Raw genomic sequence first — 20,617 nt, forward strand, 5'->3', positions numbered from 1 at the left:
ATCATTCAACTTTCAGAAAGGAGTAGACATGACTGTGTTTTACAAATTGTATTACCTTGTTAATTTAAAACAAATCAGCTGAACCACAACAGATAGCAGGATCAACCAACTGCAAATGGGAATTGCAGATGCTCTGCTCAAGTCACAGCTGCAGTCTTTTCCCCTTGGATGAGGATTGGCTGGAAGGTGGGGTGTAGGTGTGGGTACATGTGGACACCTGAGCCAATCCACCGCAATGGATTTTGGAGTGACATTATCTTGGTCCAGTCCTCCTCTCTGCATGACCCAATAGAGGTTGTCCTTAAAGAAGTACGCATCTCCTAGAAGGTAACATAATCAAACAATTGGTTTAAAATGCTTTGAAACGCAGGTGGGCTGTTTAATGATTGTGCATGACATTGCAAGCTAAGATGCAGACTTAGATAATTTATTTGGTTGGACTTTAAGCAGAGTTGAGGTCTAGAAAGTATTTTGCTCACTAGTTTCAACCAACTGAATAATAACTAACTATAGTTTTAGAGCTCAACGGTGGTTACATGTGAGCAAGGTGTCCAAGCAGAGACTTTCCCTGACACGTCACATGGCCCAGAAAATCAACTGGCCCTAGCTATGTAGAACAACACTGAACTATCACTTTCTCTACATTAACACTGCAGCCCACCTTCATCTCATCAAGGCTCAAGTCTTTTTCAAGGCCTCACCTTCTCCCCAGCTGATGATGTCATCGGGGTCCGCTGGCACCCCTCTCCAGAGGGCTGCGTCTTTGGGGTAGCCCCCCTCCGGCTTCCTCCCCTCCTCCTTTCGGCCCTCGTCGAACTTCCAGAACTCACCCATGCTGAATAGATAGGTCTTCCCGTTGTGGGCCCACACGAAGGCAGCCTCCACTCTTTCCACTTTTTCGCCGTCCTTGGTCCTCATCCCCCACTCTGCCAGAGGCCTGGGGTAGCCGGGGCGGGCCACATTGTCTTTGAACACCCAGTACTGAGCCCCTGCACAGGAGGAGGAAATCACCTTTGTTTTACATCACAACAACAATGACATTCATAAGGATATTAGCCACTGTAGCATAGTTCTTATGTTTTCAATTCTAACTAGGGACATGTTCATTAGGCACCAAACAGAAGAAAACTGACTGAAACAGGGAGGGAGTACCTCCAATAAGAAATGCTTATTTTAATTTTCCTTTGCAAAATGTTTCCGTTGCGTCCCATAATGAACATGACATAAGGCTACAACAGTGCTGTTGTCTTTCCCACCAATGAAGAAGATGATGATGCCATCGCTCTTCCTCTCGTAAACGGCATCAATCTTGTTGGTTTCAGGGGGGAGCCCCATCCAGAAGTTTCTAATCAGGGCTGGGTTGAGGGAGACAAGATTACCTGTCCTCTGCATCCTCCAGAAATGTGGACCTGACACAAACAACATAATAAGTAAAGAGGCTGTGTGGAAAATGAAATGCTATTTGTTTATGTCAAATTTGGGCTTGAGTGTTGCCTGTATGGTTCATATACAGGACGTTCTTGAATTGCTGTGGCATTTGGGCAAGGCAACAACAACAAAAAGGACTTCCAGATGCTGTATTTTATTTACATGTATTTGGGTACATTTTGCCATTCTAAATCAACTAATATGGCAGCTTAAATAATGACTTACAATATTGTTTAACCATCATAATAACATTGTGCCACCAGAAAGAGTAGTAACAGCAATGATGGTCACACCAATGACACATTTTTGGTAATTCAGGATTTTCTGAAAGCTTAAATCTATGGTCATTAATAACCCCTTTAAATGCATTTACTAAATTGATATGGTTAATCATTTCGATCACAATGTAATTTCCCATTTAAATTGAGTAACACCAATTACGCTCATGAAATAGACACACCAAAATATCAATGGAATCCTCAAATTTACGACAAACTAAAAGGGTGTGATTAGCTAATCATTTTTCTAATATTGAAACCCTTCCCCCAATAACACTTTGACATGGGAGATAGAATGCTCAAGGTCCTTGTATATCTTTGTAATTGGTGATTTTCAAGACAGTAACGCCAATTACATGAAACTTGGAGACACATTTAATAAAAAAAGGTATATTAATAGTCTTTTTTTTTATTGATCTAAACAAAAAAATAATTTGCTTTACTTTAAAGCATTCAAAATAATATGTATACAAAAATATATATATGCATATATATATATATATATATATGTGTGTGTATGCCTATATATATATATATATATATATATATATGCAATCATAGGCTCATTGGTGAAATCAGCAATTAGACAATATCTTTACGTAAATCAATCAAACCTTTATTAATGCAATTACAGACAGAAGTTGCCAACGGGAACATAGCACGCGTGTTTCTGAGTAAGTTCCGCAAAATAGCAAATGGTCCAGTTGTTTTATTATTCCTGCAGTCAACCTCTAGTGATGTCACTGCCTATGTCATTACCTTCTACTCATGAGACCAAGCACATGCATACACAGCTAAACAAACACTAGTTCCAGTGTTATCTAAAGGCTCAACAGTAATTGTCCACTCCCCATGTTGATTTATAGTGGTATGTCAGACTAGTCTATTATTTCTTTCACTCCCCTGCAGGGTTCTGTGTCTTATGAATCTCTTTTATCTTTGAGGCGCTTTCTCACAGACACCCTGTTTTGACTGCAATAACTCACACACCTCTCAGACCGTTTCTTTATAAGAGGCAAAGACTCAAAAATAACTGTGTAACAATATTAAAGCTGATAATGATTATTGTTAATCTGTAGTCTAGGACCCTATAAATGTAAGGGGGAGGGGTCTTATAACCCTTCCCCTTCTAATTAATACAACATAAGCATAATTCATTATTATAATTCATCAAAAATGTGGTAATAGCCCCTATCATGACCCCAAGGTGAACCCATCAGAAGCCTCTCCAACATAATCCAAGTAGAATCAGGAATTCCTCAGGGCAGCTGTCTAGGCCCTTTACTTGTTTCAATCTTTACTAATGACATGGCTTTGTTTAAAGGCAGTGTCTATGTATGCGGATGACTCAACACTATACATGTCAGCTACTACAGCGACTGAAGTGACTGCAACACTTTACAAACACTTTACAAAGTGAATAAATTAGTTGTAAATATTTCTACAACTAAAATTATTTTATTTGGGACAAATCATTCACTAAACCCTAAGTCTCAAATAAATATTTTAATAAACGATGTGGAAATTGAAACAAGTTGAGGTGAACTCTCATGGTCAAAAATTATTGATACAACAGTTGCTAAAATGGGGAGAAGCCTGTCCATAATAAATAATGTCCCCAAAGTAAACGGCTATTTTGTCAGGACAAGATGCTAGAATATGCATATAATTGACAGCTTAGGATAGAAAACACTCTAAAGTTTCTAAAACTGTCAAAATATTGTCTGTGAGTATAACAGAACTGATATTGCAGGTGAAAGCCTGAGAAAAATCCAATCAAGAAGGGACTCTTATTTAGAAAGCTCTGCGTTCCTATGCGTCCCTATTGAGCAGTGAATGAGATATCAACCAGATTCCTGTTTTCTATGGCTTCCCTAATGTGTCTAGTGTCACAATACATAGTTTCAGGCGTTTATTTTGAAAAATGAGCCTGAACGTCAACATTGCATCAGTGGTCAGCTGAAGTCTCTCAGAGTGTTTTGTGCGTAAAGGACAAATGCGGCCACTGTTTCTCTCTATCCTACTAAGAAGCCACCAGTCCCGGTTGATATATTATCGAATAGATATTTGAAAAACACCTTGAGGATTGATTATAAACAATGTTTGCCATGTTTCTGTCAATATTATGGAGCTAATTTGGAATATTTTTCGGCATTGTAGTGACCGCAATTTCCGGTCGATTTCTCAGCCAAACGTGAAGAAGAAACGGACATTTGCTATCTAACTGGGAGTCTCGTGAGTGAAAACATCCGAAGCTCATCAAAGGTAAACGATTTAATTTGATTGTTTTTCTGACTTTCGTCACCAGGTTGCCTGCTGCTAGCTAGTCATAATGCTATGCTAGGCTATCGATAAACTTACACAAATGCTTGTCTGGCTTTGGCTGTGAAGCATATTTTCAAAATCTGAGATGACAGGGTGATTAACAAAAGGCTAAGCTGTGTTTCAATATATTTAACTTGTGATTTTCATGAATAGGAATATTTTCTAGTAATATTTATGTCCGTTGCGTTATGCTAATTAGTGTCAGTTGATGATTACGCTCCCGGACCCGGGATGGGTAGTATCATTAATTAAGTGAAAGTTAAATTACTGACTTAGAAAAATTATCTAAAAAGTACAAGCACTCAAAAAATATCTCAATTACAGTAACGAGAGTATTTGCAGTTTGTTACTTCCACCCCGTGTAACTATTTTTTCATTTTAAAGTGTTTATCATGGATGTAAAGGTGAGAGATGCAAATGCCACCGCAAGAATGTCCCATACACATAAGATATAACATTTATCAATGTTTTAAATCATGAAACCACACAATCATTAGTTGTTAGGCTAGTTATCATGGCCGTGGGTATGTGTGCCCCTTTATGTTCAAGTAAGTCATTTCCGGGAAATATTTCTGTCACTGTAGGGGATCCCTTTTAGCTGAAGAGCACGTCCGTTTAAAAACTCTTTACTGTTAAGAAAAACCCTCCCCTCTGAAGATTTATTTTGTGACGACGGTAACTCTGCGGACAAAATAGGCCGTTCGACAAAGCATTTATGTTTGTGTAATTGTGTAAACACATTGTCACTGCTGTTGTCACTGGTGTATTTCTCTTACCCTTAAAAAAGAAGACCTCTCCTCTGATATTTGCCACAGCATCAAAGCCGCCCTCACAACGACTTTGGAAAGAGCGGTCCGAACTGGTCATGGAAGGAAGGCAGAGAAGAGTAAAGACACTGGACTTCAGTGGCAACCTGACACTCAATACTGTGAGTGATTTGAGTGATTGATTAAGGACACAATTACTGTATACCCTGAGTATACAAAACATGAAGAACAGCTGCTCTTTCCATGACATTGACTGACCAGGTGAATCCAGGTGAAGGCTAGGATCCCTTATTGATGCCACTTGTTAAATACACTTCTATCAGAGTTGATGAAGGGGAGGAGACAGGCTATTAATAACAAAGATTTTTTAAGCTTTGAGACAAATGAGACATGGATTGTGTATGTGCGCCATTCAGAGGGTGAATGGGCAAGACAAAAGATTGAAGTGCCTTTGAACGGGGTATGGTAGTAGGTGCCAGGTGCACCGGTTTGTGTCAAGCACTGCAACGCTGCTGGGTTTTTCATGCTCAACAGTTCTCTGTGTGTATCGGGACTAGACTACCACACAAAGGACATCCAGCCAATACAACTGTGGGAAGCATTGGAATCAACATGGGTCAGCATCCCTGTGGACTGCCCTGTGGACTGCCACCTTGTAGAGTCCATGCCCCAATGAACTGAAGCTGTTCTGAGGGCAAAGGGGGGGGGGGGGTCGGTGCAACTCAATATTACAAATGTGTTGTGTCATAATGACAACATCAGCTACACTTATGAAATATCTAATAACGATTTTCTTATCAGGTTAAATCTCAGCAGCTACAGTATCATTTATGTATCTCGCTAGCTAACATTTTGAATTTAAGATGGACGTGAAAAATGATGGACAAAAATGTTTGATGTCTGTCCTTCGTGTCCGTCACACATCTGCGTCTGAGAACCATGGAGAGACAATTAGCTTAATCCTGTTTGGACAGATAAGAAATATTGTACCCATTTCACACTACTCAGTCAAACCGAGCTGAGCCAAGCCAAGCTGTACTGGGATGGCCTGGTTAACCTTAGTTGCTGGAACCGACCATGTGAAAAGAAACCATTCCGGCCAGCACAGTATGGTTCCAGTCTGGTCTATAGTGTGAATCATGTTTTCACTCACTGTTTTGTTGGCCTTGGAGGTGGAGGACTGGGCAGGCGAGGGTGACTGGGAGTTGAACCACTGCCACCAGGGTGCACTGTAGGCTTGCTCTCCTTCCTCCCTGGGGAGAGAGAAAGGGTGAATCGTACTCTCTCCTCGCCTCCTTCTCAAAACGAAATTGGCGGAAAAGGTCAAAAGGGAGGAACCTTGGATCTTCTCCAACGCGTTATGACTTAACCCTTTACACTCATATCAAATCAAATCAAATGTTATTAGTCACATGCGCCGAATACAACAGCTGTAGACCTTACAGTGAAATGCTTACTTACAAGCCCTTAACCAACAATGCTTTAAGTAGTTAAGAAAAAAGTAAAACATTGAAAATAAAAGTAACAAATAATTAAACAGCAGCAGTAAAATAACAAGCAGGACTATATACAGGGGGTACCGGTACAGAGTCAATGCGGACGCTATATTCAGGGGGTACCGGTACATAGTCAATGTGGAGGCTATATACAGGGTGTTACGGTACAGAGTCAATGTGGAGGCTATATACAGGGGGTACCGGTACAGAGTCCATGTGGAGGCTATATACAGGGTGTTACGGTACAGAGTCAATGTGGAGGCTATATACAGGGGGTACCGGTACAGAGTCAATGTGGAGGCTATATACAGGGGGTACCGGTACAGAGTCAATGTGGAGGCTATATACAGGGGGTACTGGTACAGAGTCAATGTGGAGGCTAGATACAGGGGGTACTGGTACAGAGTCAATGTGGAGGCTATATACAGGGTGTTACGGTACAGAGTCAATGTGGAGGCTATATACAGGGGGTACCGGTACATAGTCAATGTGGAGGCTATATACAGGGGGTACCGGTACAGAGTCAATGTGGAGGCTATATACAGGGGGTACCGGTACAGAGTCAATGTGGAGGCTATATACAGGGGGTACCGGTACAGAGTCAATGTGGAGGCTATATACAGGGGGTACTGGTACAGAGTCAATGTGGAGGCTAGATACAGGGGGTACTGGTACAGAGTCAATGTGGAGGCTATATACAGGGTGTTACGGTACAGAGTCAATGTGGAGGCTATATACAGGGGGTACCGGTACATAGTCAATGTGGAGGCTATATACAGGGTGTTACGGTACAGAGTCAATGTGGAGGCTATATACAGGGTGTTACGGTACAGAGTCAATGTGGAGGCTATATACAGGGGGTACCGGTACAGAGTCAATGTGGAGGCTATATAGAGGGGGTACTGGTACAGAGTCCATGTGGAGGCTATATACAGGGGGTACCGGTACAGAGTCCATGTGGAGGCTATATACAGGGGGTACCGGTACAGAGTCAATGTGGAGGCTATATACAGGGGGTACCGGGACAGAGTCAATGTGGAGGCTATATACAGGGGGTACTGGTACAGAGTCAATGTGGAGGCTATATACAGGGTGTTACGGTACAGAGTCAATGTGGAGGCTATATACAGGGGGTACCGGTACATAGTCAATGTGGAGGCTATATACAGGGGGTACCGGTACAGAGTCAATGTGGACGCTATATACAGGGGTACCGGTACAGAGTCAATGTGGAGGCTATATTCAGGGGGTACCGGTACAGAGTCAATGTGGACGCTATATTCAGGGGGTACCGGTACAGAGTCAATGTGGAGGCTATATACAGGGGGTACCGGTACAGAGTCAATTTGGAGGCTATATACAGGGGGTACCGGTACAGAGTCAATGTGGACGCTATATTCAGGGGGTACCGGTACATAGTCAATGTGGAGGCTATATACAGGGGGTACCGGTACAGAGTCAATGTGGAGGCTATATACAGGGGGTACCGGTACAGAGTCAATGTGGACGCTATATACAGGGGGTACCGGTACAGAGTCAATGTGGAGGCTGTATACAGGGGGTACCGGTACAGAGTCAATGCGGAGGCTGTATACAGGGGGTACCGGTACATAGTCAATGCGGAGGCTATATACAGGGTGTTACGGTACAGAGTCAATGTGGAGGCTATATACAGGGGGTACCGGTACAGAGTCAATGTGGAGGCTATATTCAGGGGGTACCGGTACAGAGTCAATGTGGACGCTATATACAGGGTGTTACGGTACAGAGTCAATGTGGACGCTATATTCAGGGGGAACCGGTACATAGTCAATGTGGAGGCTATATACAGGGGGTACCGGTACAGAGTCAATGTGGAGGCTATATACAGGGGGTACCGGTACAGAGTCAATGTGGACGCTATATACAGGGTCTACCGGTACAGAGTCAATGTGGAGGCTGTATACAGGGGGTACCGGTACAGAGTCAATGCGGACGCTATATTCAGGGGGTACCGGTACAGAATCAATGTGGAGGCTATATACAGGGTGTTACGGTACAGAGTCAATGTGGAGGCTATATACAGGGGGTACCGGTACAGAATCAATGTGGAGGCTATATACAGGGTGTTACGGTACAGAGTCAATGTGGACGCTATATTCAGGGGGAACCGGTACATAGTCAATGTGGAGGCTATATACAGGGGGTACCGGTACAGAGTCAATGTGGAGGCTATATACAGGGGGTACCGGTACAGAGTCAATGCGGAGGCTGTATACAGGGGGTACCGGTACATAGTCAATGCGGAGGCTATATACAGGGTGTTACGGTACAGAGTCAATGTGGAGGCTATATACAGGGGGTACCGGTACAGAGTCAATGTGGAGGCTATATTCAGGGGGTACCGGTACAGAGTCAATGTGGACGCTATATACAGGGTGTTACGGTACAGAGTCAATGTGGACGCTATATTCAGGGGGAACCGGTACATAGTCAATGTGGAGGCTATATACAGGGGGTACCGGTACAGAGTCAATGTGGAGGCTATATACAGGGGGTACCGGTACAGAGTCAATGTGGACGCTATATACAGGGTCTACCGGTACAGAGTCAATGTGGAGGCTGTATACAGGGGGTACCGGTACAGAGTCAATGCGGACGCTATATTCAGGGGGTACCGGTACAGAATCAATGTGGAGGCTATATACAGGGTGTTACGGTACAGAGTCAATGTGGAGGCTATATACAGGGGGTACCGGTACAGAATCAATGTGGAGGCTATATACAGGGTGTTACGGTACAGAGTCAATGTGGACGCTATATTCAGGGGGAACCGGTACATAGTCAATGTGGAGGCTATATACAGGGGGTACCGGTACAGAGTCAATGTGGAGGCTATATACAGGGGGTACCGGTACAGAGTCAATGTGGACGCTATATACAGGGTCTACCGGTACAGAGTCAATGAGGAGGCTGTATACAGGGGGTACCGGTACAGAGTCAATGTGGAGGCTATATACAGGGAGTACCGGTACAGAATCAATGTGGAGGCTATATACAGGGTGTTACGGTACAGAGTCAATGTGGAGGCTATATACAGGGGGTACCGGTACAGAATCAATGTGGAGGCTATATACAGGGTGTTACGGTACAGAGTCAATGTGGAGGCTATATACAGGGGGTACCGGTACAGAGTCAGTGGAGGCTATATACAGGGGGTACCGGTACAGAGTCAATGTGGAGGCTGTATACAGGGGGTACCGGGACAAAGTCAATGTGGAGGCTATATACAGGGGGTACCGGGACAGAGTCAATGTGGAGGCTATATACAGGGGGTACCGGTACAGAGTCAATGTGGAGGCTATATACAGGGGGTACCGGGACAGAGTCAATGTGGAGGCTATATACAGGGGGTACTGGGAGTCAATGTGCGGGGGCACCGGGTTAGTTGAGGTAACTGAGGTAATATGTACATGTAGGTAGAGTTAAAATGACTATGCATAGATTACAAACAGAGAGTAGCAGCAGCTTAAAAGACGGGTCTGGGTGGCCATTTGATTAGCTGTCCAGGAGTCTTATGGCTTGGGGGTAGAATCTGTTAAGAAGCCTTTTGGACCTAGACTTGGCGCTTCTGTACCGCTTGCCGTGCAGTAGCCGAGAGAACAGTCTATGACTAGGGTGGCTGGAGTCTTTGACAATTTGTAGGGCATTCCTCTGACACCACCTGGTATAGAGGTCCTGGATGACAGGAAGCTTGGCCCAGTGATGTACTGGGCTATACCCACTAGCCTCTGTTTCGGCCTTGTGTTTGGAGGCTGTGCAGTTGCCATACCATTCAGTGATGCAAGCAGTCAGTATGCTCTCAATGGTGCAGCTGTAAAACCTTTTGAGGATCTGAGGACCCATGCCAAATCTCTTCAGTCTCCTGAGGGGGAAAAGGCTTTGTTGTGCCCTCTTCACGACTGTCTTGGTGTGTTTGGACCATGATAGTTTGTTGGTGATGTGGACACCAAGGAACTTGAAGCTCTCAACCTGTTCCACTGCAGCCCCATCGATGAGAATGGGGGTGTGCTCGGTCCTCCTTTTCCTGCAGTCCATAATCATCTCCTTTGTCTTGATCACATTGAGGGAGAGGTTGTTGTCCTGGCACCACACCATCAGGTCTCTGACCTTCTGCCTATAGGCTGTCTCATTGTTGTCGATGATCAGGCATACCACTGTTGTGTCATCGGCAAACTTGATGATGGTGTTGGAGTCGTGCCTGGTCATGCAGTCATGAGGGAACAGGGAGTACAGGAGTACTCTGACCTGGCACCCCTGAGGGGCTCCCATTTTGAGGATCAGCGTGGCGGTTGTTTTGTTACCTACCCTCACCACCTAGGGGAGGCCAGTCGGGATGTCCAGGATCCATTTTCAGAGGGAGCTGTTTAGTCCCAGGGTCCTTAGCTTAGTGATGAACTTCGAGGGCACTATGGTGTTGAACACTGAGCTGCAGTCAGTGAATAGCATTCTCACATAGGTGTTCCTTTTGTCCAGGTGTGAATGGGCAGTGTTGAGTGCAATAGAGATTGCATCATCTATGGATCTGTTGGGCTGGTATGCAAATTGGAGTGGGTCTAGGAATTCTGGGATAATGGTGTTGATTTGAGCCAACCTTTCAAAGAACTTCAGGGCTACAGACGTGAGTGCTACGGGTCAGTAGTCCTTTAGGCAGGTTACCTTGGTGTTCTTGGGTACAGGGACTATTGAGGTCTGCTTGAAACATGTTGGTATAACAGACTCAGTCAGGGACAGGTTGAAAATGTCAGTGAAGACACATACCCGTATATGGGTTGAAAATGGCAGATTTGGACACAGATAAATGTCTAAATTGGAACGCAGTGGGTGTACAGTAACATGATCTATATGACTTCAGAGCTCTGGCTCAAACGTTCCAAATATGCACTTCACATTTTCATATCATAAAACTCATGTCAAATTAAATAACATTTTATTTGTCACATGCGCCAAATACAACAGGTATACAACATTTCACCTTACCGTGAAATGCTTACTTACAGTCAGGTGTTGCTTGTATGACATCAAAGCGGTGTTTCTTATAATACTCAACGTCTCATCTTTCAAACTGCATAGAGTCGTCTTAATTTACAGCATTTCCCTCAATGTCAATGTTTACGTTCACTATGTTTGATGTACAGTTACAAGATAACATGGCATCATACTTTGGATTTTTCTGAACATAACGAGCCTATGTTTTGTCTATTTTGAAGAACATCTGTTGCGGCACACACACCTGAATGCACTCAGGACTCCTTTCTATGTGCACCAAAATTAGGATCTGTTTCCCTGAATGGCATTGTGAAATCCTAACACTGTAATATCGTATTTTATAACTAAAGCGAGTGCGTAAACAACAACAGTAGCGTAAGGGCAGGAAATAACCCCACCACTGTTAAGCCAGAAAGAGGAAGGAAAAGGGTTGAGGAAAGAGGGAGGTTTGGGTTATGCAAATAGAGGTGGTGTAAAAGACAAGGACAGATGTGGCACCAAGGGGAAAAACTAAGTGACATGACTGACCAAGAAACCTACATTGAATTTCCCATTTAGTTATGGTTAGCTTATGTTGGTTTATGGTTAGTGTTAAGGTTCTGGGGTTAGGGTTAGAATTAGAGTTAGGGTAGGTTTAGGGTTAGAGTTATGGGTTGGTGTGGCCTGGGTGGTCTAGCGGTTAGTGCCACTGCATACTCCACACACGTTCGTCGGATTCCGGCGTGGGTTTTGAATCCAGCCCACTGCCTTTGTGACACATTTTCTGTCTATCTTTCCCACAACTCTCAACATAATATAGAATCCTTAAAGAATCTATTTAAAAAAAACAGTCCATCAAATAAGACACCCTACCGTAGAGCTCTTGAATAGCCATCCTGTCATCCAGAGGAAGGTTGTAGGAGGAGATGTCTTTCACAGCTCCCTGGTAGTAGGGCCTCATAATGGAGGGATCCGAGGAGGAGTGGGACAGACCTAGGGCGTGGCCAAACTCATGCACCGCCACTGTGAAGAGGTCTGTGCTACTGCTGTCCCCTGAGAAAACAGCAGGTGCTGTGTTAATCAGTCGGTCAATAGCATCTCTCTCTCTGTCTGTATTTATTGTGGTAATTGAAGATCCATCCTTCCACCCATCCACCCATCCACCCATGCATCCATCCATCCATCCATCTATCCATCCATCCATCCATCCATCCATCCATCCATCCATCCATCCGACTATCTTTAAATACCTCCATAGCTCCAGTACTCATCGTCATCGAAGTGCGTGTCCCCCGCGACGTCATCCCTCCCCGGGAAGAAGGCGTGGGCAAGGGTGCCCCCTCTACCGTCGAAAGGGTACCCGTCGTCATGGAGCGAGCGGGTAAAAGACACTCGGATGTCCCCTCCGGGCCCCATATCTTCTCTGTCGCTCCCAGAGAGCTGTCGGAAGCTGAGGGGGGCCACGTCACTCCAGGCCTTGAAGGCCAGAGTCAGGATCGCCTCCACCGTGTCCGGGCGGAAGACAGAGGTCGAACGGGAGGGGTTTGGGTAACTGTGGACGCTGGATACAGGAAGGACATCAGTAGTACAAACAAATAAATAAAACACACTATTATACTACTTACCAGGTATGGCACAGTACCTGGTGCAAAGGAACCAATGACACCCATTTGACACTCCAGGCAGGCTAAAATCAAATGCTCAAAGCATTTGAAAGATGACAAATACTATTTGAACCCAGGTCTGCTCAGTACTACACTACACAGAAGAATACTCAAATGTGTGAAACTGTTTGTCCCAGCGACAAATTTTGCACACCTCCATGTCAGGTCGGTCCTATCCCAGCGAAGGCCTGACAGGGCGTATCTCTTCCTCCTCTTCTTCCTTTTCAACATGTCCTCTGATCCCACAATGTCAGGGAGAGAGCATCTAGGCGTCTGCATGAGATTGAGAGTGTCTTTATCTGAAAATACAGAGGCAAGACAGTCACATATGACACCCGGTGACTTAAAGCATCCAGGTATAATGCATTATAATCCTGTTATAATGCATTGTGAGACTCATCATGAGCATGTATGACCCATTTATAATGTTTTATAAGCATCTTATAATGATCCAAACAGTCAATTTGAGACGGTGGAACACTTTATGCGTAGAGACAACATTTATGAGCCTTGTTATAAGACATTGTAAAATATAATACATGCTTACCTCTGCTTAAAAATTGTTAAAGTGTTACCAATGGTTTCAAGCATCTTAATGTTAATTGAAAACCGTTTTTTGTGTCTTCAAGGCCCCTCACAGAATATCACCGGTGTTTGTGCACACACAAGTTGCAATGAAAGACTTTACAGTTGGGTAAAGGGTCAAGTGACAAAGCTTTACTGTAAGTTCACAGTGGCTTACCCAGTCTGCCCGTTTCCTCGAGCCCTCCGAATCTCTGCATCTCGCGGATCGCCTGCTCGACCCCATCCTTCGTCTGCAGCTTGCTCGTGCGAGGATCAGGAGGAGGGAGGTACCCATACCGGCTCAACCAATCCTAACAGAGAGCAGATGAGGAGAAGCAGACTTTGATGTCAGTTGTTGTGATACTAAGGAGCATCCCAGCTGATGAAAGCCACCCCCTGCACACGGCGCTCCAGGGACAAACCACCTCAGGGACTTTGCCTTCCCAGTGTTATATACCTTTTTAACCAGAGACATTCCCGGTATCACCTAAAACAGACAATATGACTTGAGACAATATCTCAATCATAAACTGCACTTTGATATTTGAAGGACTTTTATATTTAATGTATTTTGATGTTTTTATTTAGTTCCTGTCTTAAATTCCTGTCATTTCATGTTTTTAAATGTGACTAATAAAAAAACCCTTGAACCTTTGTCAAGGTCATGTGGTATGTGTTCATCCCCGAGATGTTCTAGTACCACACAATTACCATCAACATAGTGTTTCTCTCTTCAGGTCTTGCTGTAATTCAGTGAATCCTGAGTGAAACCAGACTGTGAATCCCTGATCACTGATCACGCTCAGGATAGCCAACTAGCTAGCTGATCGCGCTCAGGATAGCCAACTAGCTAGCTGATTGCGCTCAGGATAGCCAACTAGCTAGCTGATTGCGCTCAGGATAGCCAACTAGCTAGCTGATTGCGCTCAGGATAGCCAGCTAGCTAGCTGATTGCGCTCAGGATAGCCAAGTAGCTAGCTGATCGCGTTCAGGATAGCCAACTAGCTAGGCCTAGCCCTGAAAGCTTACACACATAACTGATTCAACACATTAGACACAACGGCGGTGATACAATGGGTATTTTCATTGTTTTGTGTGGCTTTTATGTGATGAAGAATCTGTTCATTGTTTAACTATAAATATTTCATAACCTGGTGTCAGATAGAGGGTTAATGAGGTTTGCAGGGTTAATGCTAGCTCTGATCCAGGGTGTCATATTGCATGTTCCATTCCTCTAGTCCAGGTATTCCCAGGTACTACTGCGCAATGCCTTCGGGGGTACGCCAAATAAAAATGTGATTCACATTTTCTAAATAAATTATTCTTACTTTTACTTTTTTTCTCACATTTTCAAACAGTCCATTTATATTTTCCAACGGGCTATTGTTCGGCGGGTTAGAGCAGGTCAACCCAACAGGGATAAGATAACTAAGGTATTTACAGAGAAACTAAGGTTTATAAAATGACTGCCTCGCCTGGCTCACCATCTACTTTTTCGAAAGAATTCAGTGTGTCAAATCTGAAGGCCTGTTGTCCGGACCTCTGGCAGTCTCTATGGGGGTGCCACAGGGTTCAATTCTTGTGCCAACTCTCTTCTCTGTATACATCAATGATGTCGCTCTTGCTGTTGGTGAGTCTCTGATCCACCTCTATGTAGACGACACCATTCTGTATACTTCTGGCCCTTCTTTGGACACTGTGTTAACTACCCTCCAGACAAGCTTCAATGCCATACAACTCTCCTTCTGTAGCCTCCAACTGCTCTTAAATACAAGTAAAACTAAATGCATGCTCTTCAACCGATCGCTGCCTACACGCTGCCTACACACTATTCATTGACCTTGGCGATGTCATTTACAAAACAGTCACCAACACCCTACTCAACAAATTGGATGCAGTCTATCACAGTGCCATTCGTTTGGTCACCAAAGCCCCATATACTACCCACCAATGCGAGCTGTACACTCTCATTGGCTGGCCCTCGCTTCATACTCGTCGCCAAACCCACTGAATCCAGGTCATCTACAAGACCCTGCTATGTAAAGTCCCGCCTTATCTCAACTTGCTGGTCACCGCTGGTCACCATAGCAGCGCCCACCCATGCGCTCCAGCAGGTGTATTTCACTGGTCACCCCAGGGCCAATTCCTCCTTTGGCCGCCTCTCCTTCCAGTTCTCTGCTGGCTCCTTGCTACCAGCTTGGCCAGGTAGCAAGGAGCCAGGAACTGAGGCTAAGGCTGGGGCAAGGGGAGTAGGAGCCAGGTAAGCAGGTCAGGAGCGGAATTTAAAGAAGCAGTAGAACGGGGGTCCAGGGCAGGGAAACAGGACTGACGAGACGAGGGAGACAGGGACCAGAGTCAGAACGGACGGTACTGTAGCAGAGAGAAAAGCAGCGTCTACCTAGGGAAGACCTGCACAACGGGATAACAAGATCAATGCAGGAACAAATGGCTTGAAATGCAGACTGACTGAGCAGAGGCTACGATCTGGCAGCATGGAGGTGGCAGTGTTGATTATTTGTAGATGTCTTGATTATGGAACAGGTTGCAGATGGTGGGGATCTGCTCTGCCTCCAGCACACATGTCTCTACTCACACAATCACATACACCCACATAGAGACAGAGAGCGAGAGATCACTGGGGGAGTGGCGGCAGGTTTAGGGAGACACTGGATGAGGAGTTGGCGGCGTGGCAGGGGTAGATGTAACAGCTATACATTTGGGTGAGGATTTTTTTCTTGCTTGACTAGCCTCGTTTCACTGCCAAAAATAAAATTAAAGCATCTAGTGTTCAGCGAAATAACAACACAATGTCAAATACAGGTAGCCTAGTCAAACCATTAACATCCAATCACATTAACCGTTACTCTCTTGCGGGAATTCCACCTATGGAAACCTATGTAGCCAAACGTAGCTGCTGCTCATGTTGGTATCGGTACTGATGGCGCAAAACCCATGACAGGTTGACATAATGGAGTGGTAACGCGCGTGCAAGCAGTTGCTCCTGACGCCACTTGGGTACACTGCAGCATCCACTGAGAGGCTCTTGCTGCCAAGGGAATGCCTGACAGCTTGAAATACATTTTGGACACTACAGTGAACATGTTTAACTTTGCTAAAGCAAGGCCCCTGAACTCTCTTGTATTTTCTGCACTTTGCAATGATATGGGCAGCGACCATGTAATGCTTTTACAACATACAGAAGGGCTCTGGTTATCAAGGGGCAAAGTATTGACACGTTTTTTTTTTAAATTGAGAGACGAGCTTAAAGTTTTCTTCACTGACCATAATGTAAACTTGTCTGACCGTTTGCATGATGACAAGTTTCTCACGCGACTGGCCTATCTGGGTGATGTTTTTTCTCGCCTGAATGATCTGAATCTAGGATTACAGGGACTCTCCGCAACTACAGTGCCTTGCGAAAGTATTCGGCCCCCTTGAACTTTGCGACCTTTTGCCACATTTCAGGCTTCAAACATAAAGATATAAAACTGTATTTTTTTGTGAAGCATCAACAACAAGTGGGACACAATCATGAAGTGGAACGACATTTATTGGATATTTCAAACTTTTTTAACAAATCAAAAACTGAAAAATTGGGCGTGCAAAATTATTCAGCCCCCTTAAGTTAATACTTTGTAGCGCCACCTTTTGCTGCGATTACAGCTGTAAGTCGCTTGGGGTATGTCTCTATCAGTTTTGCACAACGAGAGACTGAAATGTTTTCCCATTCCTCCTTGCAAAACAGCTCGAGCTCAGTGAGGTTGGATGGAGAACATTTGTGAACAGCAGTTTTCAGTTCTTTCCACAGATTCTCGATTGGATTCAGGTCTGGACTTTGACTTGGCCATTCTAACACCTGGATATGTTTATTTTTGAACCATTCCATTGTAGATTTTGCTTTATGTTTTGGATCATTGTCTTGTTGGAAGACAAATCTCTGTCCCAGTCTCAGGTCTTTTGCAGACTCCATCAGGTTTTCTTCCAGAATGGTCCTGTATTTGGCTCCATCCATCTTCCCATCAATTTTAACCGTCTTCCCTGTCCCTGCTGAAGAAAAGAAGGCCCAAACCATGATGCTGCCACCACCATGTTTGACAGTGGGGATGGTGTGATGAGCTGTGTTGCTTTTACGCCAAACATAACGTTTTGCATTGTTGCCAAAAAGTTCAATTTTGGTTTCATCTCACCAGAGCACCTTCTTCCACATGTTTGGTGTGTCTCCCAGGTGGATTGTGGCAAACTTTAAACAACACTTTTTATAGATATCTTTAAGAAATGGCTTTCTTCTTGCCACTCTTCCATAAAGGCCAGATTTGTGCAATATACGACTGATTGTTGTCCTATGGACAGAGTCTCCCACCTCAGCTGTAGATCTCTGCAGTTCATCCAGAGTGATAATGGGCCTCTTGGCTGCATCTCTGATCAGTCTTCTCCTTGTATGAGCTGAATGTTTAGAGGGATGGCCAGGTCTTGGTAGATTTGCAGTGGTCTGATACTCCTTCCATTTCAATATTATCGCTTGCACAGTGCTCCTTGGGATGTTTAAAGCTTGGGAAATCTTTTTGTATCCAAATCCGGCTTTAAACTTCTTCACAACAGTATCTCGGACCTGCCTGGTGTGTTCCTTGTTCTTCATGATGCTCTCTGCGCTTTTAACGGACCTCTGAGACTATCACAGTGCAGGTGCATTTATACGGAGACTTGATTACACACAGGTGGATTGTATTTATCATCATTAGTCATTTAGGTCAACATTGGATCATTCAGAGATCCTCACTGAACTTCTGGAGAGAGTTTGCTGCACTGAAAGTAAAGGGGCTGAATAATTTTGCACGCCCAATTTTTCAGTTTTTGATTTGTTAAAAAAGTTTGAAATATCCAATAAATGTCGTTCCACTTCATGATTGTGTCCCACTTGTTGTTGATTCTTCACAAAAACATACAGTTTTATATCTTTATGTTTGAAGCCTGAAATGTGGCAAAAGGTCGCAAAGTTCAAGGGGGCCGAATACTTTCGCAAGGCACTGTATATTCAATGTGCAGGACAAATTTGATCTCCTCTTTGTCTGCATTAACAAGGACAACACACAGGTCTTTCCATCATTGTATGATTGACAATGTCAAATGTGATATAGCGAAGCACCGGAGTCAGTTGGGTGCACAATTACGCAGGTAGTTTCCCGAAACGGATGACACAAACAACTGGATTCATTATCCCTTTTATGCCCTGCCTCCAGTCCACTTACCAATATCTGAACAAGAGAGCCTCATCGAAATTGCAACAAGAGGTTCTGTGAAAATTGAATTTAATCAGAAGCCACTGCCAGATTTCTGGATTGGGCTGCATTCAGAGTTTCCTGCCTTGGCACATCGCGCTGTTAAGACACTGATGCCCTTTGCAACCACGTACCTATGTGAGACTGGATTCTCGGCCCACACTAGCATGAAAACTAAATACAGGCACAGACTGTTTGTAGAAAATGATTTAAGACTGAGACTCTCTCCAATACAACCCAACATTGCAGAGTTATGTGCATCCTTTCAAGCACAATTTTCGATTAACCAATAAGGTTTTATATGTAAGATGGCTAAATAAAGAGCAAAATTATTGATTATTATTATATTATTATTTGTGCCTTGGTCCTATCAGAGCTTTTTGTAACTTCCCACAAACCGGGTTGTGACAAAAACTCACACTCATTCTTATGTTTAATAAATGTATTGTATAGTGTGTGTGTGGCAGGCTTACAATGATGGCAAAAAAAAAACATTTAAGAGTGCGCTGACCCCGTTGCTAGAGGACGCAGCTGGAGGTTGAATGTTTGAAGGGGTAGAGGACTATAACAAATTTGGGAACCACTGCTCTAATCTCTGTGCACTAACTCGCTGGAGCAGAGTGAGTTAATGCAGAGGCCTACTGTGTATTGTTGCACTACAGCACTGAGGGAGTTAAATCTCAGGACTGTTCATCAGTCATATGAAATTTTGATTTGTCAACTGTCAAAAGAGGGTGTGCCCCATAGTGGTTTACCACACATTGTTCCGAAAGTCAATAACGTTTAACGGTTGTTTCCTTTTTAGATTTCAAACACCTTGGGTGGTATTAATATATGTTTATTCCCCCCCCCCCCCCCAAAAAAAAATGCAGGCTAAACATTTTCTAAATATCGTTGTGGCTACGTCTGAAATTCCAAACAATGATTTACATACATAGGCTATAAGCGAAACAAAAAAAAAGTCTATAAACAAAAATATACGAATGGTTTCGATGGAGCACATTTATTTTATACTAAGTAAAGCGGGTTTGACAAGGTAAAAAATGAAGACAACATAGAACAACTCACCAGTCCTCTGGCATACTGGTCAGGCATCGGTGTGGGCGAGGGATGTCCCGTTGAGATGAACAAGCTCACGGTAACGGTCATCCATATCAGTCCACACACAGTGCCAAACATTTTCCCGTGAATATCAACCCTGCATCACACATTTACCATTAGAAATCTGTCCAAACATTTCCAAACTTTTTTTCCAAATTTTCAGCACAGGTTGGCATCCTATAGAAACTTAAAACAACCATGCCTTTTCACTTTACTGTTATGTTGCTTCTGAAGATATTTTGTGAATCGCTGTACTATACCGTTTCTTTATCTCCTGCTGCGTTAGTTTCTTCTAAGGACTAGGCAGGGCAAAAAGGAATTGATCAATGTGGTTAGTGGTTCTCCACCCTCACTTCCTCTGTGTCATTGCACACACACACACACACACAATAAAACTGCCAAAAACATCTACGTTTGTTCAAAGTATTTCATACCACATTCTGTAGAAAGTCAGTTAAACATGCTTAAAGAATGTATTTGCATGAGATAAAGTTACAATATGATCAGTCGTTTTTGTTTTGGTATCATAATCATTAAGAACTAGATACTGTGTATCTAGACATCAGACAGAAATGCCAATGTTTTAGGATGTTTTAAAGATCTTGTATCTGTATCATCACAATCTGGCAAAAAAATGTGCCTTTTTGCATTGTTTTGAAGAGAAGCACTTGCATGTCTATTGCTGCTCAACAGGATTCTGAAGTGAGAGAT

The 20,617-nt window shown here is 43.8% G+C and overlaps 1 protein-coding gene across 1 annotated transcript; it reads right to left on the minus strand.

Moving 5' to 3' along the window:
• Nucleotides 1-33: 33 nt before the first annotated feature.
• On the minus strand, nt 34-20,617 carry mmp25b (matrix metallopeptidase 25b). Its single transcript, XM_036946104.2, has 11 exons — nt 20,167-20,617; nt 19,874-20,003; nt 13,708-13,840; nt 13,120-13,264; nt 12,552-12,862; nt 12,175-12,354; nt 5,952-6,051; nt 4,808-4,890; nt 1,257-1,409; nt 702-989; nt 34-320 (listed from the first exon to the last, which is right to left on the minus strand). Exons 2-11 carry the CDS (start codon nt 19,982-19,984, stop codon nt 52-54), a joined length of 1,773 nt encoding a protein of 590 aa, XP_036801999.2. The 5' UTR covers nt 19,985-20,003; nt 20,167-20,617; the 3' UTR covers nt 34-51.

This window comes from Oncorhynchus mykiss, chromosome 16, assembly GCF_057628025.1.
Source record: "Oncorhynchus mykiss isolate SJ-2025 chromosome 16, ASM5762802v1, whole genome shotgun sequence".
NCBI lineage: Eukaryota > Metazoa > Chordata > Actinopteri > Salmoniformes > Salmonidae > Oncorhynchus > Oncorhynchus mykiss.